Here is a 25,339-nt window from a genome sequence, read left to right on the forward strand (position 1 = left end):
TTTTAAGTTAAAATCTTATTTTCTTTACTTATCTTTGAATAAAAAAATGAAAAAAAAAACTCTCTATTTTATGATCGGAGTAATTAATAAACACTATACGCACTCTTACTCTCACAGGGCCCCACAGCACAAGACCGGCCCTTTTCCTTCTCTCCAGCAGCAATAGCAACAACGGCGTGAGCGGACCGGCAAGAAGTCGAAGGTTCAATGTAGGGTGTGGTGTGAACGGGTAAGTGAAGTATTATTATTACTCTTCGGTCAACGGTCCCGTGCTCCCAGTCTTCCTCCTGGCCTCTCTCGGACTGCCGCGCGTCCCGTGCCACCCTTTTCTTCCGCCCGCCACAGCCGCCGCCGCCTCCTCCCCTCGTCTGAAAGCGAAGCCCCGGAACCCCGTTCCTCTTCTTCGTCTCTTTCAAGCCCTGCCGTCGCTCTGCGTCCGCTCCTCCCATCAGTCACCGCGGCTAAATGTGAAATTTCGTTTAGTGGGTTCGAGCTCTGCATTCCCATGGATAGATCAAATGACGCCATCAGACACTGTGGGACTCGCATTACATAGATAGATTCACGGCATCTTCTATAAGATCAGCAATGATCGATGTAGTGGTACACTAATATAATTTGATGGAAGATATAGGAAAAAAGCAAGTCTTCCTCAGGCACAGGAGGAAGATCTAACCATAGATTTTTTTGTTTTTGCAGCAAATGAACACGTGAGGTTAGCTAGAGAAATCCTCGGTCGAGCGAGGAGTACGGGAAGGCAAGTGATGATGCTGCTCCTGAGCTCGTCCCCCTCAGATTACACTCGGGTTGGGATCTCACAGAAAGACCACCGTAATCAAAACTGCTAATCCCTAAAGGGTCAAACGTCGTTGGTTCCATCGCTGAAACCTCACCGAAGGGCAGCAAGATTCCATGATCTTTCGGAAGAGGAAGAGCAGCAGATAGACGCATCTTCTTCTTCTTCATGGACGCCTGCTGCTTCTGCTGCTTGGATTGCACGAGTCTTTGCAGGAGGTTGGGATCCTGGGCTGCTTTAACGAGGAAGGACATCAGTTGCTGCGGCCTCCTCTCGGTGGCCTGCAGTCGCCTGCTCATCACCGTGACCTCCTCATCCAGTGCCTTCTGCTCCTGCCGCAGCCTATGAAGCTCTTGCAGTAACACCCGCTCTTCCTCCCCCTCCACGCCGTCCGTGCTGCTGCTCCCATGCAACCCGCCTTCGCTTTTCCCCCTCCTCGTGACCAGAGGGAGGAGGTGAGTCTGCCCTTTGAGGAACGACTCGTGCGCGAACTCCCATCGATCGGGATCCACCTTCCGAAACCCCTGTACTCAAAGCAAACGGAGAAACACGCACGTATCAGTTTGACGTGAGACGACGTCGGAAGCGTTGCGGCGAAGGAAAGATTAGGGCGGCCGACGCGACGTAGGTGTTCAGCTGGCGGATGAAGCTGGAGAAGTTGCGGTGCTTGAAGAAGGAGGGGAGGAGGAAGCACGAGAAGTCGTTGGGGTCGACCACAACAAAGCTGTTGTTCTTCTTCCCCCACCGGATCAAGAAGTCGGAGCTTGGATCCTCCACCATCTCATACGTCTTTGCTACGAATGGCGCTACTTGTTCTTGGCTTCCAGTGCAAGCTCTGCTCTTCTCTTCCATCCTAATCTACTCTATGATTTCAATCTGCAGACTCTCAGACCTTCTCCTCCTCCTCTCTCTCTCTCTCTCTCTCTCTCTCTGTCTCTGGGCTATGCTTGCTTACTTAAAAGCCATGAAAAGCCCAATCACTGTTGATTGCCGGACTGATGGGGAAGAGGGGCAGTTTAGAGTCTCTCTGTCGTCGATGGAGAACCAACTGCTACTCTTTATGTTCTCCATGGATATCAAGGGTAGATAGAGTTCACCTGTCTCGCATGAGACAAGGAACAGTTCCCCTCTCATAAGGTCATGACTCAAATCCATCTCCATAACATCAGTCGGATTGTACTGGTCCCACCAAAAAATTCACTTTTTATATTTTATTCTTTACGGCATTCTTTTTTTTGTCCCTAATATCTGAATATCCTCAGCTACCTATCATTTTAAAATATTTTTATTAAATTATAATTTTAGCATATATTACTGAAGCATCGTAAAAATATTATAATTAGATCGATTCACCTTATAGACCCGTAGTTAATTGACTATCAAATCAAAATATTTCATAGAGTGAGAGTGCAAAAAAAAAATTTATTTTTAAGAATATATATATATATATATATATATAGTGATGATTTTACTATTTGATTATGAATAAAGACTTGATTAGGGTGGGTCCATGAACAAGTTATGGACTGGTATTCTTTAAAACTGTTAGAAAAATATGTATGTTTTGAGAAAGGACAAAAAGAAAATTGATATTACTAAACATTAAAAAAAATGGAATGACATATATTAATTAATAGCTTATTATTTTGGGTCTAACTGGTGATTTATCTCATATATGTGAGTTAGTTCTAATAAATTTAATGCATAGGTCAAACTTACAAATTATTGAAAAATTATGTGAGAAATATTAAAAAAAATCAGGTATTGTTTTTGAAAAAGTTGATATATGTTGAATATGATTCCTATGTTACTAACTTAAGCTTTGAGTAACATTAGTTTCCTCATAATCTATAGTAACGAGAGCTGGCTAGGCCTCATGATCTAAGGGAGGCCGGAAACGATAGCTCTCATGTACTGTACTCATAAGGATTCGATGGAAGTGTACATGAATCCGTAACATTCGTTCCGATCTCTAAGGTTCCGAAAAGTAAAGGTTTTAACTCTTTTAGGGTTCCACCTTCTAACTCGATGCTCCGGTGATGCTATCATCACATGAATCCTTGGCTGTTGCTGACTCGAAGGAAAAAGAAGATGAAGCCAATGGATATGGAGCTCAACCCATTGCTTGTCTGCTTCCATCCTACTTATATACCTACTTGAAACTTGTAACTTCTGCTCAGGATCGGGATGAAGGTTTTTACAGACCATTTTGACTGACTGGCCTCCGAGAGAGAGAGAGAGAGAGAGAGGGGATGAAGACCAACCCATTATTACCCCCAAGAGCATTGCAAACAACCTGTTGAAATATGCTACCCTATCATCATCATCATCATGTCCTGGGAGCACTGTGCTGCTCGGTGCATGACTTGGTGCCCAAGTATTCTGTAGATAGCACAAGACAGCAGAGCTCGCTATCAGCAACCAACGCATCACCATGAAGGCTTAAACAGTTTGACCGGCCCGAGAGATGACATCAATGTGGCCTACCAATCCAGCATCGGTGATCTCCGAGTTAGATATACGTAAACATGCTCCATTGCATTGTTTGTATGCATAGCCATTAACTATTAGCAACTCACTGTGTCGTGGCTTGAAATTGAAAGCTGGACAGTGAAGCATGGATTTCTCATGTCCACTTCTTATTTTAATCGGCTCAACCAAAAATGAAAGCCCCCCCCCCCCCCTTCGATTGCTGATAGCTTCTGTTGCAATGTCGATGTCTTGCCGACAAACCTTTTTGCCTATTTCGCAACATTAGAAGCGTTCCAATTCCAATTCCAATGGCCTGTGGGACTTAGAAATTATCATTTAATTATACCGTTCCTAAGCCAATCGATGTGTTTGGAATTCCATACGACTGTCCAACGTGCGGTGCACGTGCCTTCGGCTCGCCAATTGATCTCAGGGTCTCGCTTATTGTCTCTCAATCGGTTGCGGGGCCCTTCGTCCTAGCCAATCACCAGACGGATGGTTACCTGGGGATCGTCAAATTGGTGGCGACTTGGTAGCTTTCAAACCTCTCAGGTGCGGGAGGCTGGGACCCACCCTCAAGGGTTTCCAAAATCTTCTATCGTCTACGTGTCTCCTCTCCTTTCCTCTATCTTGTGTTACGTGTCCACAACGCATTGGAGGTTTGTAGTCAGTTTCAGCGACTACGTGTGTTTACGTGTCCGCATCGCATTTGAAGTTTGTGGTCAGTTTTGTGTAGCCACTAAGTGGAACTCGCCAATCGTTAAGTGCCACGAGATAGATTGAATGGTTGTTCGACCAGGGAGAGTAACGGTGGACGTTACAAAGGAAGCGCCGTCCGCTGGACGTTAGAGATCTTTTCTCTTTCGGACGACTTTGCCCTTGATTGATCAGACGGTCCTGATAGCATCTTCCGGTGATAAAGACCGCTCTCATTCGCCACGCACCTTTCGTGATTCCCACACCTTGCGGAAGAATCCGGAGAGAGAAAAGGGGTTTTGAGGAGGCGATTCTGGCCATGGCGACGGAGCAGCCGGGGGAGACGCTCATCGAGAAGATAAAGGAGAAGATCCACGGCGGGGATTCCTCCTCCTCGGACTCCGATGACGAGAAGTCGAAGGCGTCGGAGGTGGCGGAGGCTGTCAAGTCCAAGATCTTCCGCCTCTTCGGCCGGGAGAAGCCCGTCCACCGGATCTTGGGTGGCGGAAAGCGTATCATCTCTTTCTTCCTTTCTTCCCCACCTCTTAACGCCTTTCTTTTCCCGTCTTTCCTTTGTGGTTTCTTTAGATCGGTTTGAACCGGGTCTTGGGTGGTTTGATCGATGAGTTGATACTACCCGAGATCATGGAGTTCTTAGAGGTTTGCGGGGCTCTAATGTGATCTGTCGGATCTCTCGCTATGTTACCTACTCCGGCTGTGGTTTACTTAGGGTTTGCGTCTATTTTCTTGAAGAGGAAAAGAAATCGATGGTCAACTTTCGCCTTTAAAATTAAATGGTTATCAAGAACGGACAACCCCAATCCGATCTTTTTGTCTTGGTACTGGTTTGAAGGAACATGAAGCCCTAACTAGGTTTCTTGATGTCACTGACGATTCAGGTCCGGGCTAGTAGCAAATGTTTTGATGGAACGTAGAGCCCTCATCTGTGTTTTTCATACCAGTGAAGGTCCAGATCGGGAACACTGGTTGATCGTTCTGGAAGATTTCATCAGATGAGTTCATCTGAATTCTTAAACTATTTATTTAGGAAGATTGTAGTTCCTTTTTCGTCTTGGGTAATTAGATATGCAACCTCCGTATAAAGTGGGTCTCATTAAGGGTTTATACGATACTGCTTAGTTTGTAATAATGGTTGAATGATCTATGGATCCAGGATCGTGCTGTTAATATGAATTGAAGAAACTCTGCTGATTGTTTTGCGCAGCTGCTGATGTTTTCCTGTGGAAGAACAAGAAAGCCTCGGCCATTGTACTTGGTGGAGCTACCACCATCTGGGTCTTGTTTGAGCTGATGGAATACCATTTACTTACTCTGGTCTGCCACTGCCTCATATTATCCCTTGCGATCCTTTTCCTCTGGTCCAATGCCACCACCTTCATTAACAAGTAAGATCGTCACTGCAAGATTTGTGTCCTCTGGTATGTCTTTGAATAGGATGCAACCGTCTGATTGCTTACCTTACGTTTTCTATCGCAGGTCTCCACCTCACATTCCTGAGGTGATTATTCCTGAAGATTTGTCAGTGAACATTGCGCTTTCTCTCAGATACGAGATCAATAGGGGTTTTGCTGTTTTGAGGGAAATTGCAGCTGGACGTGATGTGAAGAAGTTCCTCGCCGTATGACACTTGACATTTTCTTTAAGGGGGTGTTTGGTCGCCTTCATGTGGACTGTCCCTAAATCAATATTGCAGCAAATAACCGAATTGCAAGTGTTTTCTTGTTTGCAATGCATCATACGTACATTGGACTCTTACATGCCGCAACTGGACTTGCGATTTAAAATATCACATGTCGCACTTGCAAGCTAGGTTGCAATTCAGAATTGGATTTTGATGCCTTCTCCATCTACATTATGTCCCTCTCCTCCTTTATATTAGTCCACATCACCACCTCTGCCTCCTTCCTCTTGGAGTTGCCTGTTCTACCTTAGTTATAGTTGCAATTAGCAAATATACATGTGGGCATGTTCTACCTTAGTTATAGTTGCAATTAGCAAATATACATGTGGCCATGTTCTACCTTAGTTATAGTTGCAATTAGCAAATATACATGTGGGCATACAAACAATTGCTCCTGCAACTGCTACTTGCTTTTGCCAAAAACTACTGCTACTCGTCTGTATTTCCATTTGCATGCAACCGAATGCTCCTAAACGGGATTTTGAAACTATGAATATCTTTGACTTGGTATTGATAATTGATATAGTGCTTCGGGTACAGGTTATTGTTGGATTGTGGGTTCTTTCGGTCATTGGGAACTGCTGCAACTTTTTGACCTTGTTTTATATAGGTAATGTGATCATCAAAATCCTTCTAGACTTGCCATTGGCTTTATATTGTGTCTAAAAAAATTTTATTTGATTTCTGTGTGAAGCATTTGTTACCCTGCATACCGTACCATTTCTATATGATAAGTATGAAGACCAAGTTGACTCGTTTGCGGAGAAGGCAACAGTGGAATTCAAGAAGCACTATGCAGTTATTCATGCCAAGTATTTAAGCAAGATTCCCAGAGGGCCACTGAAAGACAAAAAGGTCCAGTAGGCAAAAAAGGTATTTTGTTGATCCTGAAAGTTATTTGAGTTCCGTGGTTTTACCATTTTATTTTTCGTTGAAAAGCTCTCCTCTCCTTAGCCCTGAATTTGTCTGATCTGTGACAGTTTCTGGTGTGGTACACGGGAGAGATTCCGGGTTTTCTAAAGTGGGTCATACTTGTGTTGGGCATAATTTGACCAAGCATGATCATTGCATTGTATCTCATGTCTACTAATGATTTGATTCTGTGGAATCTATGTTATACATGTAATATTTGTAATGTGTGGGTTTGTTAATCATGTTTTGCATGCCTTCTTGGAGGATTCTGTAACCAACCAGATGTCACAAGAATTGGTCCAAGCTTGAAGGTTGGTCAAACATTACTGTGCATGTCTTCGCAGTTCAAATATTTTCATTGTTAATTCCTTTTATGGACTGCGAATTTCCTGATCTACTTCTGACAGTTAGAATAATCTTCAATGAGAATTAGAATTTTTTTTCATGAACAATGGTTACTCTGTGTAATGAAAATATTTGTGCATCTTCTAGAAAAGCTAGATGCCATTTGACTAATATATTTACTTAGCAAGAACAAGAAAACATTTTATCAACAAATAAGTATGATAGTCTTGTTCTTCATTAATGACTTAAAAGTTATGATGCACTGATCATTTGATGATACTGGATTCTTAGGGTTGCATTTTTTGTCACATTTGGAATCCTGATGAGAGGACTTTTGGCTAATTGCATGATCTGTTTGCCTTTTTGGAGTGATGATTTCAAATGTATAATCATTCTTCATATTGTTCAAAGATGAAGATTTATGTGATTGGTTCAATTTCTGTTGCGGTAACTTTAGATGGTCCTTTCTAGCAGCCTGAAGTGAATGTTACTGTTGTATTTGAATTTGCTTGTGTATTTGAGCAAGTTCTGCGTAAACATAGAAATTATAGTAACTTGATGGTAGGTCCTTTTCTGGTCTACTCCATGCTTGATTTCCTTCGATTTTAATAATTCATTGTTGATTTCCATGGTATTTTAATCTCGCGCATAGTTCTTGTCTTCTTTAGCAAAAAGGGGGTACCGAGCTTCGTTATTTATTCTCCAAAATATTTAGTTTAATGGTGACCTGCAAGTTTGATTTACTGTACCACATTGTTTGTTCAGTAAACAAATAAAGGTTTAGATAGTTTTAGGATGATAACCTGACTTTTATAGTAAAAAATATCATTTGAAGTTGTGAAGTTTCTATGAACATGGATGGGAGCCCCAAGAATTAAATTTTTACTGATTTCTGTTATTCAGTCTAAGAGTGTCCGTTCTTATGCCTTGTATGGTAGTTATATCAAAAGTGCCTAGAAGACGGAAAACAAATTTAGATGTGAAGACGGAAAACAAATTTGACAAGCTCGTCGTAACTCTACGGGGGAACATTAGAAGAAAAAGACTTTTGGTTCGTTGAGAACGAAAACCTTTCACTGAGAGAACCATTTGTATATTCTACCGGGAAGACAACAAACATTAAAAGACAAGCCTTTTTGGTTGGCTAGTTTTCCTTTCATTACCAAAATAATTTACATATTTCATCTCTTTATATTGAGATATATGTATTTGTAGTCTGCTAAGTAACCGATCAGAATTCTCTGGAAAATAATAAAAATAAAAACAAAATCCCAACCAACACGTGTAGCAAAAATGCTTTTAAAATTTTCATAATACATGGGACCCCAGTGGGCTTCTGTCGATGTGGAATCGAATGACCATTGATATACGTAAAAAAATACCCTTCTAAATAGAGCCCACTGAAAGACAAAACCACTCACCAAAGGGAGTAATGCAAGAGAAAAAAAATCTCTATCAGAAAAACATATCCACAACAAAAGATAAAAAAACAATCCTACCAAAAGCCGCTTCTTCCAAATTTAAGCAAAAAAATTTATAAAGAAAAGGCATTATAACAGTTTTGTAACTTAATTCTTTGAAGGAAAAAAAAGAAAAAAAGAAAAAAAGAAAAAGATCACTGTTATCGTTCATTTCCGTCCTTTTATTTCCTTCACCTTATTCATTGAATAGAACATGCACACCATCCATCCATCTTGACGAGGGGGTGTCCCATTCACCATCCATACATCCATCCCCCTCCCACAGCTCCCACAAGAATAGAACACAAAAAAAAAGTAACAAAGCAAATAAAGAAAATCATCTTCCTTCTCTATTATTTCTATAATTAATGTTTTATAAAATAGACAAGGATCCATATGCCAAACAGATATTCAGAAAACGAGCACACTCATGTAGAGAGGGGAATAAAAAAATTCCGAAGATGTGGAATCAGGGCAATTTGTGATGGAGAAAGCATGCATAATCAATCAAGCAGGTCAATTTATAGCCGATGATAATATAAAGAGTGGTGCACGGAATGAATCAAAGTCTCCCTGGGCCCATTGAGCTAGGCCACTTATGGGTCAGAGCCTGGTTTGAGTCTTTTGGGCGGGTAACTATATGAGTTCAGACTATGTTCGCTGAGCTTGACTCAAATCAACCCAGAGCAGAAATAAAGTCACCCCTAATTCCAAGGTTATCTCAATCAGGCCTTGCTCAACTATAGGTCCTTCCTTGTCCACGATCATTGTCCATCAAGTAGCACCTTAAGCATTCATTTCCTACCCTTTCCCTGAGTTCATTTCCTTGTCGATAGCTCCTTGATCAAACATGACCATGAGTGGGACAATTCCATGGAGGATGAGTCATTGCCATAGCTGGCGATGGTCACAGAGGGTCACAAACTTCTCAAGATGTCTAAAAGAGCATCCGATAAAGAGCCTAGGCAGCAAGGCGGGTGCCCATGTGGTGATGTCGCAGCCAACTTGAAGCTTTCTCTTCTTTTTTTTTTCTTTTTTGTCCCCTCCTCCTCTTTATGATGATTGATTACTGGCTCTTCTTCTTTCCTTTTTCACTTATTTTGCAAAAGAAAAAGGAATAACAATGGAGAAACCTAGACGAAAAGTGGATGAAACCATTGTCTCATACACATACCCCCTCCTCCTATACCAGATGCATAATACCTTAAGAGTCTACTATTATTTGCCCTCAGAGAAGTATTCCATTAGTATTAACAGAATCACACCTTGTCCTGTGTGTACATGGCATGTGAGGGCACAGAAAACCATAAACGCTCTTCTCAAGAGCCAACACACCTTATTCTTAAGCCAAGCCTGTGAATCAAGGTGAGATAAGAGAGTTTGAGGAATTTTTATATATTTGGAACAGTGGATCTAACTATGACATGCAAGAACTAAGCTAGGAAGCTGAATGACTAGCAATTTTACCTAAAGAGGATAATGTTAGTATAAACAAAAGAAAAAATGCCATCCATCAATTATGTCGGACTCCAACACACAAATTATAAGCCAAAAAGACAAACTTGTCATAGTATTTAAGCCATGAGAGGTTCTTCTGTAAGGAAGAAGATCACGGCACCCTTGTCCAACATAAAGCAGCTCTAGTTATACACTACTGAAATAACTGATGCATTGATCTCAACGAAATCCAGATCTTGACATCACTTACCAAAATTTGTCATTTTGGTGTCAATCATCCAAACATGTTTTCTTTGATTCCTGGTCACACCGAAACCAGTTTAATGATGCACATGTTTCATTCATTTCGAAAAAGATAATATACCACAAGTTTCATACCCCATTTTTAGGTGGTTTAGCCCATCTTTAGCAAATACGGTTTCACTTTTTGTCCTCCATTAAGAAAAATATGCAAGATAAATTTCTCTCATCCAGTGCATGCTTGGCATTCTCACAATGGATCAGTGTTGCATCCTACATTTTCAGCTTTCTTAAAGGTTCTTCAGGTCATAACTTCCATTTTTTTTTCCAGTCAACATTGACTTTCAATCAGTGGAATTCTCAATCATTTTTTGTTCAAACAAAGAAACTAAATCACAAATCATTCGCCTTTTCGTTGAAGTTATAAATTTTGATAATTAGCATTCTTGAATTCACTTAATCGTACCTTTTAATTCGACATATTTTGAAGATGCACCTTAACAGACAGATCATAATAAGACAAAAGACTACAATAAGAAGCCAATGATGTTTCAATCATCTGCCTGTAGAAGATTCTAATTGGTGAAGCATAGCTAATGTCATTGTTTCCAGCATTATTCAAATAATGTCCTTTAAACTGGTTTTGTCCCACGTTTCGGCTCACAACTACCTAGCCCATAGCCTACTAACATGACAATATAAGCTTAGCTAAAACACAGACAAATTATTTCTCCTTACAACAAATTATATCCTCTCAAATAGAAGTATCTCCGGACAACTCCCAACCCTAAAACTTTAAGAAGTGATTCACTAGTCCTAATCCTGAAAAAGATGAAGGTGCATGCCTCATGCACTTGCTCAGCCCCAGATTGTCCTGTAATCAAACCCAGCCTGCAGCCTACTCATACAAAAATCCATACCTGACCACAATATAGGCCAACTTAACGGAAGAACACAACTAATAACAGAGCAGAAGAAAGAGATGCATACACTTGTTTCTTGCAAAATTTTGTATTTTCACAAAATATTGCTTCAGCCAACAACTTAGGTATCAATTCTCGGTACTACTGCGTTTAGGTATGTAAACCATTTAGGAATCCGACATTTACCCAACAATGTGGGTCTCTCTTTCCATGCACCACCATACTATCAATAACACATTTTGACACTTAGACATCAAGCAACAACCTCAAAATTTAAAATAGAAGATGCAACTCAGATTACTGCAAAACCACACTCTACTGTTAAACTCCACTGTAACATGGAAGAGTGACACCAGAAATTTAGCATTCATGCATGTTGTTAGGAACAAAATCAATCATGACTGATCTTATCAATCTAATTCTTCCTCGGACCACATTAAAAATCCTAGTCTACCTTAGCCAAGACCAATTGTCTGCAATATAATAACTAGTACAATCTTAGCATCAACCTAGTTGCACCGCATAAATCTCCCCCTCAAAACCCCTCCTGAATACAGTATATATGAATGACAAAGTTTGAACGTTGATCTGGGTAATTATCTACACACTGTATTTAATTTGAAGGCATTGGGAAAACATGAAATAAATATGGTGGATGGTGCAAATATTAGCCTAATTTTAAGATCCTTAGGTTCTTCTCAGTAAGTGTTCAGCACCAGCTTAAAATCTTAGATCTATAGTTCTTGAACCCCAACTAGTAATAGATTTCCCCGGCTCTCAAGATCATGACGTAACATATACTTAGGCCCTTATTCTTTTCACCAGATTGGACACAAGATTCAAAGAAACAGACAACGTTATACAGATTCACAAACTGGGAGGATAGTTCCAGCCATTGACTTTCGGAGGCTCAAATTTGTTGACAATAGATATGTAGTAGCATCTTAACTAAATGATCAATTTACCCAGCCAGAAAAGGCCAAGTTGAAACAGAGAAAAGACTCAAGGTGGTCCATCGTTCACAAGATCCTTAGGTTCTTCTGTCAAATGTTCAGCACCAGCCTAAACTCCTGGATCTATAGTTCTTGAATCGCATTCAACGATAGATTTCCCGATTTCTCAAGATCATGACATAGCATATGGTTGGACCCATATTCCTTGATCAGATTGGCACAGAAGAATCAAGAAACAACACGAATCGATAGAAAAAAGAAGCGTCGTACATATTTACAAACTGGGAATACGTCGTCATGGCAGAAGAGAATAAACTCCAAGAAATAACGAGAATCAAGAATATGACCACATAGCATGGAAGATTGGGCGTACCTCGTCCAGGTGTCCGGATCGACCCATTGGTGATGGGGAGCCGCATGGTGGGGGGAGAAACCCGAGACGTCTGCCTGCGAGAGAACCGACATCCCCCCGCCCCCTTGCGCGGCAAGACCAGTGGATCCGCGGTGGCGATCGTACCCGGTTTCGCCCGCTCCTTCTTGGATCCAAGGACGTCCGCAGAACTGCGATCGAGGGAACTCGAAAGAGGGTTTCGATCGAACAAACTTGGGTGGATCGGAAAGCAACGAGGAGGGAAAAGGGATGCAAACCTTTTAAATCGTTTCGGCTTCTATATATGGGGATACGAATTCAGTTTGTCGGTCCATATTTAAGAAATAGTCAAGTAGTCCCATTTATGGCCTATTATAAGCCCATATATGCATAATTCGTCGTCTTATTAAAGCCCAAATCCATTTATGTCTCATTATAAGCCCATATATGCAGAATGGGTTGGCTCATTAAAGCCCGTAGACGCAGGACGCGTGCCGTAAACTACTTAAACCCCAAAACCCACCCACCCCCTGCGGGCCCTAACCATGGAGTTCTCCGACGAGTGGCGGTCCCTATGGCCGGTCTCCTCCGTCTTCGCTGCTCCCATCCTCCGCCCCTCGGCCGCCGCCGCCGCTGATCCCGTCGGTCCGCTCCTCTTTTCCCCCTCTCCGCTCCCCCCTCTCCCTCTTCTCTCCTCCCCTTCTCTCGCCCTCGACATCCCCGCCCCGCTCCCTGCCTCCTCCTTCGTCGAAGGCCTGCGCTCCTTCTTCCACTGCCCCGCCAACGAAGCCTTCCTCCCCTCTGCCGCCGTCGACGCCCTGGCCATCGAAGCCGCGGTCTCCGTCCCTGGCCCGTCCGCCTCCGCCTCCGCCTCCGACCCCCTCCCCTGCAACAACCTCGCCGCCCTCCGCTGCCGCAACGGCTCTTCCATGGTCCTTTTCTTTCCCACTGGCCCAAACGCCAACTTGATCGGGTACGTCGGTCTCTCCTTCCGTGGGTTGGCGCCGCCGGAGCTAGGGCTCGATCGGGACGGTGACGTATTCAAGCTGAGGGAAGGGTATAAACACCCATATCATCGGATAGTGATGATGTCGGCGGTGGCCGCGACCCAGTCTTCCTGGGCGCCGGAGGCGGCTTCGGCGTCCCCAGGCAATCCCCTCATCGAGGGGTTCTTGATCGCCACCACTTTGTATTCCGTGAATTGGTTTAGCATTGAGACCAGGGTTACAGGTACGGGTCAGGAGAGGCCGTTCTTGGTTCCGATGGCGAAGCAGGGGTTTGAAAGCGCTGTGGTGCACGCTTGCTGGAGTCCACATTTTGTCGAGGAGAGTGCCGCTTTGCTGGAAAGCGGTGACCTTTGCTGGTTTAATCTGCAGACCAAGCGCGGGGGCACCATGAGGGTTGCTTTGCCTGGTGAGGTCAATCCCGGAGAATGGTTGAGCTGCGAGTTTGGTGGGCAGCCATGGACTGTGATTGTTGCCTGTTCTAAAGCTGTTGTCTTGGTTGATCTGAGATCCACAAAAGGCACTGAACACAAGGTTTTGGCTCACATCAAGATGTCAAGTTCTCTATATGTTTCTCCTTTGATAGAAATGAACGATCGGTTCATTGCTTTTGGTAAGGCGAGCTACAATGATTTCCACATTGCATTGGTGACAGAACATCGATTGCTTCTGTTCGATGTGAGGAAACCATTGGCTCCTCTATTGACATGGAACCACAGAATGGATTCCCCACATTTTATTGCCATGCTTAGATTGTCGGAGTTGAGGCCATCAAATGAGTTCAAATGGGCCTCGGAATCTGGTTATGTCATCTTGATCGGTTCCTTTTGGAATAATGAGTTCACTTTGTTTTGCTATGGGCCTCGAAAGGCTGGATGCTTAGGCAATTCTTCACTTTTTGCCTGGGAGCTTCCTTCGAGTCTGCCTTTGTCTGATAACAGATGTGAATCTGGTGACAGCTTTGTGAGAGAGATTTTTTCAGCAGAGAACTCTGCATATGGTTCGGTGTGGCGACAAAGGGAAAAGAAGGTTGCGGGTCTGTGCATTGTCCCAAATGATATCTTCCCTGTTTATTCAGAGTCGGGTGGTGGATTTTCCCTAATTAGACTTACCTTGTCTGGAAAGTTGGAAATGCAGAGATACCATGCATCATCAAAATTATATTGTCAGGAGACTAACTTTACAGAAGCAGACCAATTAAAGGAGGTCGATGATTCAGTTATCAATTCTGAGGGACGTGAATGTAGACTGTCCAGCAGATGTGAATTTTATAGGCTGTGGTATCTTTCTGAATATATGAATGGCAATCTTTCCAATGCTTTGGCCATGCGTGGCCCCCAAGCTAATTACAAAGACACTTGCCAAATTTCTTTGGGTCATGATATGAATGAACTTATTAGCCACATCCTGAAGTCTTCGAATCTCTCTATGTCAGCTTTTGCGAATGAAGTTAGCATCCCGACCAGCATCTTTGAAGTCGCATGCAGGAGGACACTAAATTGTCTTCGATCGGATATTTTGCCATTGGCTTTTTCAAAATACTCAGATCTGTTCCGACTTGATTGGGCCTCCACTTTTGAATTCTTAGAAATCCCTTGGTCATTGTCTCAGAAAAGATCATTACCTTTCTTTGCTGGGAAACCTTCAAGAAGAAGCGAGAAATGGTCGAGCAAAACATTGTTTGGAGATGCTCTTGTTGGTCCAGTACTTCCTGTTCCTGTTCTTCTTGCATTGCAACAGAATGATAAAAAGGATGGGTCTTTCACCTTCAAAGACAATCCAGATGATGACTTACTGGATTATCAGTGCAGAACTGTTCTCAAAGATGTTTTACCAGAAATTTCTATCGCAGACACTAGAAACTGCAATGGATGGGGTGCCACAGATGAGCTGCAAGCTGAGAAATCTTACTTTCTTTATGAACCTACACAAGCACATACTAGTTCTGCAAGCGAACGAACCAACATTGATGCTGCTTCCAAGGTAAAACAAGAACCAATAGGGATGCAACAAATGATGCAAGCCTGCTCTGCGTCTTATAAAGATGAAACTTTTACTACATTTATTTGTGGAGCTGCAGACAAAGCATCCAAGCCAGATTCTAAAACTGACCAATTTGTGGATGAATTGTTTGATATAAGCCCAGTCAGGCTGGATTTTGATATAACCCAAGTGGCACTTCAGCCAGCAGAGCAGAAAATTTTCAAGTGTTTGAAGAAACAGTTCTCCAAATGGCAGGAAAATTATAAGCCATATCGAGATTTCTGTGCTTCCTCTAAAATATAAAATGAGCTTCATGGTATCTTCATGCAGTTTAGTTTGATTGGTGGATCTAATGTGTATTAGATTTTGTCACTGTACATTATAGAAGTGGCTTCAAAAATTTAATTTGCTGAAGAGTGGTGCTTGACCTAGCAGGTAAAGAATCCATTTCCTGTCCATTTATGTAGAATCGAACTTCTATGATTTCCTCGTACTAAAGCTTGAACAAAATTTTTTTGCTTAACTAATCTTGAATGGCATTTGGTTTAGGGAAAGATTATTGTCAACCTTACTGTACCTTCACTTAAAGTTTCCATCTATGCAGCAATCATATGATTCACCATCAAGCATCTTCATGTTTCTCTTAGGAAGTAAACTAGGTGTACATCATTTATTGCTTTGTCCCTTCTCTTAGGAAGTAAACTAGTTCTTTTAAGTTTACAGTGCCCTGCAACAAGTTCTTCCCATATTTCCTGGATAACCCCTTGCTAATGCCTCCTTATGTAGAGATTTCGGTGGCAAGTGTGTAGAATTTGACATGACAATGCCCTTATGTAGAGATTTCGAATGTCAAAGCCTTTCATGTTCTGCAGCATATCAGGCATCATGAAGAGCAAAACCTGTAATCAGACCACTTGTGGGACCTTATCATAGATTATGTTTATTATGGTCATGTATTATTACTGATGTTTAACAAGTTCTTTGCATTTTCATTTTCCTTGTTGGCTTTAGGAATATGCTTATGTGAACCTACTGGTTGAATGTTTCCAGATGCTTGTAATTTTGCTGTTGCAACAATGGCCCAGCATTTGCACTCTGAGGACTCTATTCAATCCCCTGGTGTGTTATGCTGCACAAGCAACTCCGGGTTTTTGGTCACTCACCAGATGCTGTGAACTCTGCAGCCCTCTTTGCAAGGAAGATGAATCAATCTGTCTACAGATACGCACCCCTCTGCTAATCCATCAATCTAACATTTCTTGTACGATCTTAAACCGAAAATGAGACATGATCCATTAATTTTTTATTCTTCAAGGTTCCCCTTCCATCATATTTTGTATGGAGTATCAAACAAGTAACAATCTTGTAGCTAATTATTCTTCCATGTAATTTGATTATTGCTAGATGGGAAACCATTTGTAAGCTTTGTATATTACGTGAGTTCTGATGCAATTTGTTGGTTCCTGAATTTGGAAATTGGATCATTGCTCAAAACCTTCAACTTCTCGGTGAAGTCATCAAGTTTGGAGTTGCATGGATTTGCTCTTGCACAAAATCTGTAATTAAAATCTTACATGAGAGGTTGGGTTTTTTTGCAAGTTTGTTTTTGAACAATTACTCCAAATATCAATTGTATCTTTATATTTAGATTTGCTCGAGGTAAGATTATCTTCAAAAGAATGTTGATTTTTTGTAGAGTCATGAAATAAATGTCAACTCATTTATCATGTCATCATCAGATCAAAATCTACAAACATGTATTAAAAATCTAGGTATGTAATATCATACCGTACCAGTGTTTCGAGATTGGCTCGATACGATACGATATCGGTGTATCGAGCGGTATACCGAATAATTTTATATATTTTTTCGTACTGTAACATTGTTACAGTATAGCACTGTAGCACTACTATAGTGTAATACTGTAGTACTGTAGCGATATTGGATGATTCGTGTATCGATATATCGTCGGACCGATACGTACCATCCGGATGGTACCATTCTGCATACTGTGTTTGGATTTTAAAGGTCTCATCGCAGGATGGATAAACCTCTCTAACTTCAATCTATCGTCATCGTATCTTTAGGCTGGTAAGGTTTACGTGAAAACCAACCCTTTCGGCTTCGAGGCGGCGGCGCGGTCCAAAATCCGACATCTCTACATCGAGCATTTGCGTGTTCTTCACTGTTGGTTCCAAGTCCGACCACAGCGAGGCAGCTCCCGACCGGCAGCGCGTAACGAGGCTCTTCTGGTCCACACGACAGCAGCAAGCCACTCGTTCTCAAAGTGGAAGGTAGATTACCTGACGACGGAGCAACAGGAGGAAGCAGAGTGGAGCATGGAAACAGCACATCCCTTCCGCCATCACCTCCCATGTGACCCACTTGCCGCTGCACTCGTTCTTCCAGCCTCTGGTTTTTGGAGGGGTTGACGCAGATGCTGCAAAGGGATGTTCCCATAGTTTTCCGAGGACAAGCAGCTGGTCCTCGGACTCCCACCCTGCATGATGGAGTCCGTGACAGTGAATGCGCTGAGCCTTGACGACACGCAAATCATTCAAGCCATCTGACCCACCCATGGCACTCTGTGAGTCGTTCTTTTCTCCTCCTTTTCCTAGCTTTTGGTCTATTGTATCAAATCATGCTGCTTCTGGCCTCACATTTACAAGGACCACTTTATTATCTCGAGTAGAACACATACTGCGTATCACACGCAAGTTCATCCACCTCATTAATGTCAGGGTGATGACCCCATCCCCACACTGTTCGAAGAAGAGAAATCTAGAGAGAGGACTCAAGTAAGAACCACTCAGGTGTATCATATATATGGTACGATTGCTTAGTAGAAGAAAAAGAAATGAGAGCTAATCCTATTGGCTCCAAGAGATGATACTGATCTGACTCATGGAAATTTTGGGGTTTATTCCCCATCACTTTCATGTCTTTACTTCGATAACTCGAACGGATATTCTACAGGACATAGCTCGCTTTCGCATATAGAATGGATGAAAGCTTCTCAGTTTTGTCCCCCAGACATGTGAGCTTACTTGCACACCGAGCTTTGGTTGCCCGTCACTTTCCTGCTCGTTTGGTAGCTGTAAAGCCACCTGGGGCTGACAGAATTGATGTCCTACCGTATGATTTCTTTACGGCCAATGATCTTTTCTTTGGAGCATATAAAGCCGATGACGTGTGTAATGCTGATCTTGTTCTTTACATCCGAAGAAGAAGAAGAAGGGAAAACGGCTGTTGTCTATAACTTTCTTTTCTCAGGTCGGTGAGGATGTTGTGAGCTTGAGGAACATTCCAAATTCTTGGGACCATAGACAATGCATCTGCACGCTTCAGTCTGATGCCCGGATGATCAAGTAGTGATTAACATGAATTCTGTGTTTGGCAAACCTTCACTACTTGATCCTAATTTAAGCTACAATATTAATAACAATAGCTCCTGCTTCTTGTTGTTGTGCCTTATGCTTCATGTTAGATTCTGCAGACCGCGGTTTGTGTCCTGGAAGTCGTGTAAAAGGAGTGCTTTTGATCACTGTTGAACCTCCGGGTTTATTCTGATGGAATTAGTCTTCCTGCAGGAGTGAGGTGGAGAGGTTGCTGAGTCTTGCATCAGAAAGGAAGAATTATGCCATTCATCTCCATCAGTAGATGATCATCATCTGACAAACGACAGGAAGCACAAAAATCACAGGAACAAGATGCCCTCCTCGGCTGTTCTTCACCAACATAGAGAGTCTGGTAATATACAGAAGCGTTGCACAGACAACTCTACTCGCTAAACCTTCTTCACCGTGACATGTTGAAAGAATTCTTGCAATGGAGGACGGCGTCGTGTATAGCTGTTTCAGTGCCCGCATCAACCGTCGTCTTGCCGCGATACGACTCACAGCTCGAGAACGCATCACTGTGCCTCGAAGATGATCCGATCGACTCCATGCAACTTGCTGCCGAGCTCAACCTGGAGCGCCTTGGCTTCCTGATCGATACCAATCCCTTGACCTTCCGACAGAAAGGCAGCAGGAAGGGTAAGTACTTCCCGAGGAACCTCTTGGAAGACCCTGCAGAGGCACCAAAGAGAGGTAAATTCCGCTTGGTGCTCGTCGAGAACTCGCTCTTCGATGAGCCGGAGCTCGAAGAAGCAGGAAGGCTTTGCAGTGGCCCGCAGAGTGGCGAAGAAGTGGACGACATAGGCCGTCTCGGTGCTGCACAGTCGTAGCATGACCGGAACCGGTTGCTTCGGGAGAGCAACGTTTTGGATGAGTCCACCGAGAGTGATCTCAGTAGAACCGGGTCCACAGGAGACTCGGAGATGGCTGCGGCCGTGGGTGGGTGGACGAGGTGGAGCGGCAGAAGTAGGCCGTCGGAGATGATCTGATCTGCATGAACCAGCGCAGAAGACTGAGGGGTAGGGAGATGGAAGTCGAAATCGAGGGAGTCGGTCTTCCAACGCCTGGAGAACACTTTGGGATCCACTTCGATGAAGGAGCCGCCGTCCTCCTGGGAGGAGTCGAGAGGGGACTTGACGACGTTCATCAACCAGCTATAAGAGAAGCTGTCATTGGTGGAGTGCTGTGGGATCTCCATGGAATCTCTATAGCTCCAAGGCTTTTAGCCTTCAGGGTTGGAGATGACATGCGAGTGGGGGAAGACATGAAGAAATAGCATGGTCTGATGAATACCTACAAAGTGCCTCCATCGACTAGATCGGGAATCTCCTGATGACATCAAGAATTCTTTGGATAATTCAGATGGTTAAAAATCCATTGGGGATGAGTTTGACATATCACTGATTCAACCCAAAAACTTCAAACTTGTTGATTTTATCAATGTAAAACTATTCTTTTGGTCATCTTTTCTGATCTCTCTATATTGTCAAGAAGGAGAGGATGCATCGAATTGAATGGTTGTTAAAGACGATGACATCAAATAATGTCTGAAAAGATCCAAATCATCATTCATTAAAGCAAACCTCAACAAGAGATTATTTATGACATGCAAATTGCTTAGCTATTAATCTTTGGGAGCAGCCACTCGAAGCAGTTCATGGGAAAAATCCAATGGATCTTTATAATTCTTTAAGCTTTTCTTTCTTTGGTAGAAGATTCATATAATAGTTGCCTTGATATGCATATCTGGATTCAACCAAGAAGACAAAGAAGAGAATTCTGAATGGATCATCACATGATTCTTCGATGTGTATATGCTTAAACTAAGCAGCCTGGCTGACTGTTTTGGCACTGTACTCGATGCTAATGCCTTAACCACTGGATAAAAAGGCTCGCTAAGCAAACAGATGCATTTACGTGTAATCTGTGCTGACCGCAAAGTACAAGTGGATCATTTTTGCAGGTGATCGATAAAAGAACAGCGTTCCCAATATCATATTTGGAGGTGGTAGGTTGGAACATTAGACAAGCGGATCATCCGCTGCAATGCTTTGCAGATCTGAACTACAATCGAATTCGATCATAAAACATCCATCCATCCATCCATCAACGATGATGCAGGCCATCGAATTCATGGTCTAAATTCACGACTGTTCCAGCTCTGCAATGCCTGAGGGACGTCCAAATCCAATCTTGACTTGTAATCCAGCCCAGCCTGCGAAGGACTTATAGACGGTCCATTTGTCACGTGGATCTCACGGGCCTACCACATATGTGACGCGTGTCATTGGGCATGATGATGTGTCGTTTGAATCGGGTGGGCTCTGTTTTGAGTCTTGCACTCCCCTCTCAGTTCGGAGTAGACAAGTCTCTGCAATGCCAAGCTGGCTCTCGTGCTCCTTCCACTTGGATCATCCAGCTGCCATCGAGCGTCGCCTACCCCGCCCGCGGTTCCCTCGCAGTGTTGGAATAAAAGACGGTCCGCTTACCCGCCACGTAGTTGGTGAGGACAGTGGAGCTGACGTGGAACCCACCTTCTCTGGACCATCTGCTACCGCCACCAGCCACCTTACTCGAGATGAGAGCGATGCCCCTAGCGGGACCCGCATGCCGGACCATGACGCCATCCAATCATGAAGCGGGCAGCGTCGTACGTCGGTCAATGGAAATGAGTGCAGTGGTAGTGTTTCGTGACAGCTGGTCTCTTTGGCGTTTTGTGCTTCGAAATCAACGGTGGAGCGATCCCCACTGGTAAATCCAAAAAAAATCCTGCCACAAAATAAATGACATCTAAAATAAAAAAATGAAAATATAGCCAAAATAAAAAGAAGAAAAAGAATATGCTTATTCCAACACAAAAACCTTTCCTTATCTCCAAATAAAATTCTTTCTTCCAAAACTACAAAAAATTAAGTGAGATATATATATATATATATATATATATATATATATATATATATATATATATATATACTTAGATTACTTATCAATAGTTTTAATTCAATTAAAAAAACAATAAAAAAATATTCTTCATATTTTCATTATCAAATTATTAAGGGAAGATTTTTAGAGGAATATATATAACAAGAAATCCATAAAAATATATATATTACTTCATCTGTGATTTAAGCTTCTTTGTAGAAGAGCGCTTCATTTAGGGTCTCTATTCCTATCCTCGTCTCTGAGTTCTGTCGCTTCAGTTACGCGCACGGACTGTGTCAGGGAAGTAGCGAGGCCGAGAGAGGCGTCACCAACAAAGGGCGCAATGGCCGTGCAAGGCGAGGAGGCGAAGAGGTACATCACGGCGGAAGAGCTCCGCAAGCACAATACCGCTTCCGATCTCTGGATCTGCATCCAGGGAAAGGTGTACGACGTCACCTCCTGGGTCGAGGACCACCCAGGCGGCGACCTCCCCCTCCTCAGCCTCGCCGGCCAGGACGCCACCAATGCCTTCGTCGCCTACCACCCCGCCTCCGCCTGGGCCCACCTTGGCCGCTTCTTCGTCGGCCATCTCGCTGACTACCGCGTCTCCGCCGCCTCCAGCGACTACCGCCGCCTCGTCGCCGAGTTCTCCAAGTCCGGCCTCTTCGACCAGAAGGGCCTCGTCGCCCCGCTCACCATCTGCTCCATTCTCGTCCTACTCGTCGCCGCCGTCTCCGGCGTCCTCCTCTCGGAGGGTGCTCTCGTCCACGTCCTCTGCGGCGGCATGATGGGCTTCCTCTGGATCCAGACCGGCTGGATGGGGCACGACTCCGGACACTACCGGATCGTCGGGCATCCGCGCCTCAACCGGCTGGCGCAGATCGTCGCTGGGAATTGCCTCGCCGGCGTCAGCATCGCGTGGTGGAAGCGGAATCACAACGCCCACCACATAGCCTGCAACAGCCTCGACTTCGACCCGGACCTCCAGCACATGCCCTTCTTCGCGGTGTCATCGAAGCTCTTCGCCTCGATGAAATCCTATTTCTACGAGAGGAAGATGAACTTCGACGCCGTCGCGAGGTTCCTCGTCAGCTACCAGCATTGGACGTTCTACCCCGTGATGTGCTTCGCGAGGATCAACCTGTTCGCCCAATCCATTTTGCTTCTGCTCTCAGCGAAGAAGGTGCCCAATAGATGGCAGGAGATCCTCGGGGTTGCCGTCTTCTGGATCTGGTACCCTTTGCTCGTCTCCTGTTTGCCGAATTGGGGAGAAAGGGTTATGTTCGTCGTCGCCAGCTTCGCGGTCACCGGGATTCAGCACGTCCAGTTCTGCTTGAACCACTTCTCTTCGAGCGTTTACGTCGGGCCGCCTCAGGGGACTGACTGGTTCGAGAAGCAGACCATGGGGACCCTTGACATCTCTTGCTCCCCGTGGATGGATTGGTTCCATGGCGGGTTGCAGTTCCAGGTGGCGCACCATCTGTTCCCCCGATTGCCGCGGTGCCATCTCAGAAAGGTCTCTCCTTTCGTGAGGGAGCTCTGCAAGAAGCATAAGCTGCCCTACAACATCGCCTCGTTCTGGGAGGCCAATGCGATGACCATTCGGACTCTTAGAGCTGCTGCATTGCGAGCTCGGGACTTTGAGAACCCAGTTCCGAAGAATTTGGTGTGGGAGGCTGTCAACACCCATGGCTGAAAGCTTACTAGTTCTGGACTCCCTCTGCTACAGTTCCCACTACGGGCATCAATCTTCATGACTGATGGTATGAGCTGGTTGCTGGCAGTCGAGGTCTAAATCTTCCTATTTTCTCTTGCATATTAGTGTTGGTTGTGTTCTTTCCTTTAATTATGGCACCTGCAAACCTTTGTTCTAGTAAAGAAGTTTTGGTTATGATGAATAGCCAGCAACATGTCCACTTAGGAAGAAGTAGCAATAGTTCTGCAAGGGGACTGGATTTCATGAGGCATTATGAGCAAGCATTTTGCTTTGTCATAATTCTTCCTAGCTGATGTTTGTCTACCTGTTTGATTATATATAATTTCCTGCTCTAGATAATGAATGCCAGTAGTGTTCCTCTTCCTTGCAGAGTTGTTCCCTGTCTCAATCCATGCATGCCTTGTTTTGATGAAATGCCATAACCATGTTTCCTCCACTCGAAGCCTTGTGCATGCCAACAAACATCTAGGAGCACCCTGTCATATGCTGCTTCACTGCTATGCATGAACATGGCAGACAGCTCTGCAGAGGAAAGCAGCTTGCTGTCACCTTTGAGGCAGTAGGTGGTTTTCTTTTTCTTTTGTACATGCAGGACATATTTCATGAGTTCCTTGTGAATAATCTGATTTCTTTAGTATCATCCCTCAGGCCTAGTCTATCAGCTCCCTCCTAAGTACATTCACAGTGGAATCAATTTCTATTTTCCTCAGCAATCAGTCCATTGATCTATTAAATTTTGCATCTCAAAATTCAGTATTTGCTGAATCTCTCAGGCACTGATCTGAATTTTCAACTGGCAATCTTTCGTCAGACACATTAGATTTTTCATGCTATTGGTCTCTGTGATTATATAAAAGACAAGACCTCTCACCAATTTGTCATGCTGCACTTGAGGCATCACATCTGAGCTTGTGGGTTGCTTCAGAAACCATTGATGGAGCTTGGTCCACATCTTAAGAGTATTTTTGTCAATTATGTTGTCAGATCTTGATCTTTCCCCCCAACATCTCATATTCATGTATTTGAAATACCCAACTAACCAGTCGTTTTATAACATTGACTAGAGATGATTTTAGAACCCAGAGTTATAGTTTTCTTGTTTACTTTTGATTAAATTATGTCATTAACTTGAAGTTGGACATTTAGACCAATGGTTTGTTTCATCATTGCTATAGTTCATGATTTTTTTTTTTTAGTGGCATAATCTTAAGTATTTCTGAGGAAATAAACCTGTATTCTACTTTTTCCTCATCAATCAGTTCAGATTTAGCGATGAAACATTCAGCTGACTGCCTATATTGATTACAGAATACCAGAAAGAAAAAGAATGAGATGGTTTCTGATCTAGATATTCAAGTTTCTCTTGACTCTTCTTTGTACCTTAATAGTATTATTATAGCAAAAACTAGGAAACTAGGTGGAGGAGGTGCATCATCATGCTCCCATGTAGGGGTTCTGCATGTAAACCTCCATTTTTGCATGTCAGTAATAGCATTTGGTTTAAGCATGAGCTGCACAGTGTTACTGCAGCTCATACAAGTCATCGACTGGTCTTCTCTCATTTCGTCCTCCTAGACTAACAAAAAAGCAATTACTATCAGTCTCAGTAAAGATGGATAGATTGGTAATTTTTTTCTTTGAGTGCATAAATTGAAGAAAAGAATTATTTCTTGATGAAATAATCGATTAAGAAGCATGTGCAAGTGTTTAATTCAAGCTGTGTTTAGGGATGAATAGAGAATGTGTGCATGGTATTAAAAGCCAAAGAATCGAATTGATTAATAAGATTGTAGTAAAACAAGGTTTGTAATACCGCGGCCTGAATACGCACACATGGATACATGAGGAGAGTAAGCCGGATGGTATATTGAATGAAATGGTACAAAGCACTTTACTCGATAGTTTTATTTTAGATTTTTTTGTTGTTGCAAAACTTGATATATAATGGTGGTGTATTGGCACTTGGTAACATCACTAAGGAGTTTAAA

General features: G+C 43.3%; 5 protein-coding genes across 7 annotated transcripts; 3 read left to right on the forward strand and 2 right to left on the reverse strand.

The window, feature by feature from the left end:
* Positions 1–69: 69 nt before the first annotated feature.
* Positions 70–1,855, reverse strand: LOC135580988 (heat stress transcription factor C-1b-like). Of its 2 annotated transcripts, XM_065163361.1 has the most exons (3): positions 1,421–1,855; positions 677–1,320; positions 70–495 (listed from the first exon to the last, which is right to left on the reverse strand). In XM_065163361.1, the coding sequence occupies exons 1-2, from the start codon at positions 1,646–1,648 to the stop codon at positions 721–723; spliced, it is 828 nt and encodes a 275-aa protein (XP_065019433.1). In that variant the 5' UTR covers positions 1,649–1,855; the 3' UTR covers positions 70–495; positions 677–720. The 2 variants fall into 2 exon arrangements, with proteins under 2 accessions (XP_065019433.1, XP_065019434.1); XM_065163362.1 differs by lacking the exon at positions 70–495 and having other exon boundaries at positions 632–1,320.
* A 2,356-nt stretch (positions 1,856–4,211) lies between these two features.
* On the forward strand, positions 4,212–6,952 carry LOC135645899 (reticulon-like protein B2). 2 transcript variants are annotated; one of them, XM_065164794.1, is made up of 6 exons: positions 4,212–4,476; positions 5,190–5,370; positions 5,462–5,603; positions 6,207–6,276; positions 6,361–6,539; positions 6,621–6,952. In XM_065164794.1, exons 1-5 carry the CDS (start codon positions 4,284–4,286, stop codon positions 6,528–6,530), a joined length of 756 nt encoding a protein of 251 aa, XP_065020866.1. In that variant the 5' UTR covers positions 4,212–4,283; the 3' UTR covers positions 6,531–6,539; positions 6,621–6,952. The 2 variants fall into 2 exon arrangements, with proteins under 2 accessions (XP_065020866.1, XP_065020865.1); XM_065164793.1 differs by having other exon boundaries at positions 4,213–4,476; positions 6,647–6,952.
* A 5,913-nt stretch (positions 6,953–12,865) lies between these two features.
* On the forward strand, positions 12,866–15,728 carry LOC135645307 (uncharacterized). The gene has a single exon (XM_065163576.1). It carries the CDS (start codon positions 12,873–12,875, stop codon positions 15,615–15,617), a length of 2,745 nt encoding a protein of 914 aa, XP_065019648.1. The 5' UTR covers positions 12,866–12,872; the 3' UTR covers positions 15,618–15,728.
* A 3,210-nt stretch (positions 15,729–18,938) lies between these two features.
* On the reverse strand, positions 18,939–20,211 carry LOC135643982 (uncharacterized). Its single transcript, XM_065161316.1, has one exon. It carries the CDS (start codon positions 19,908–19,910, stop codon positions 19,113–19,115), a length of 798 nt encoding a protein of 265 aa, XP_065017388.1. The 5' UTR covers positions 19,911–20,211; the 3' UTR covers positions 18,939–19,112.
* A 1,635-nt stretch (positions 20,212–21,846) lies between these two features.
* On the forward strand, positions 21,847–23,694 carry LOC103996075 (acyl-lipid (9-3)-desaturase). Its single transcript, XM_009416892.3, has one exon. It carries the CDS (start codon positions 21,978–21,980, stop codon positions 23,328–23,330), a length of 1,353 nt encoding a protein of 450 aa, XP_009415167.2. The 5' UTR covers positions 21,847–21,977; the 3' UTR covers positions 23,331–23,694.
* The last annotated feature ends 1,645 nt before the right edge of the window (positions 23,695–25,339 follow it).

The sequence above is a fragment of the Musa acuminata genome, chromosome BXJ3-8 (assembly GCF_036884655.1).
Source record: "Musa acuminata AAA Group cultivar baxijiao chromosome BXJ3-8, Cavendish_Baxijiao_AAA, whole genome shotgun sequence".
Lineage (NCBI taxonomy): Eukaryota > Viridiplantae > Streptophyta > Magnoliopsida > Zingiberales > Musaceae > Musa > Musa acuminata.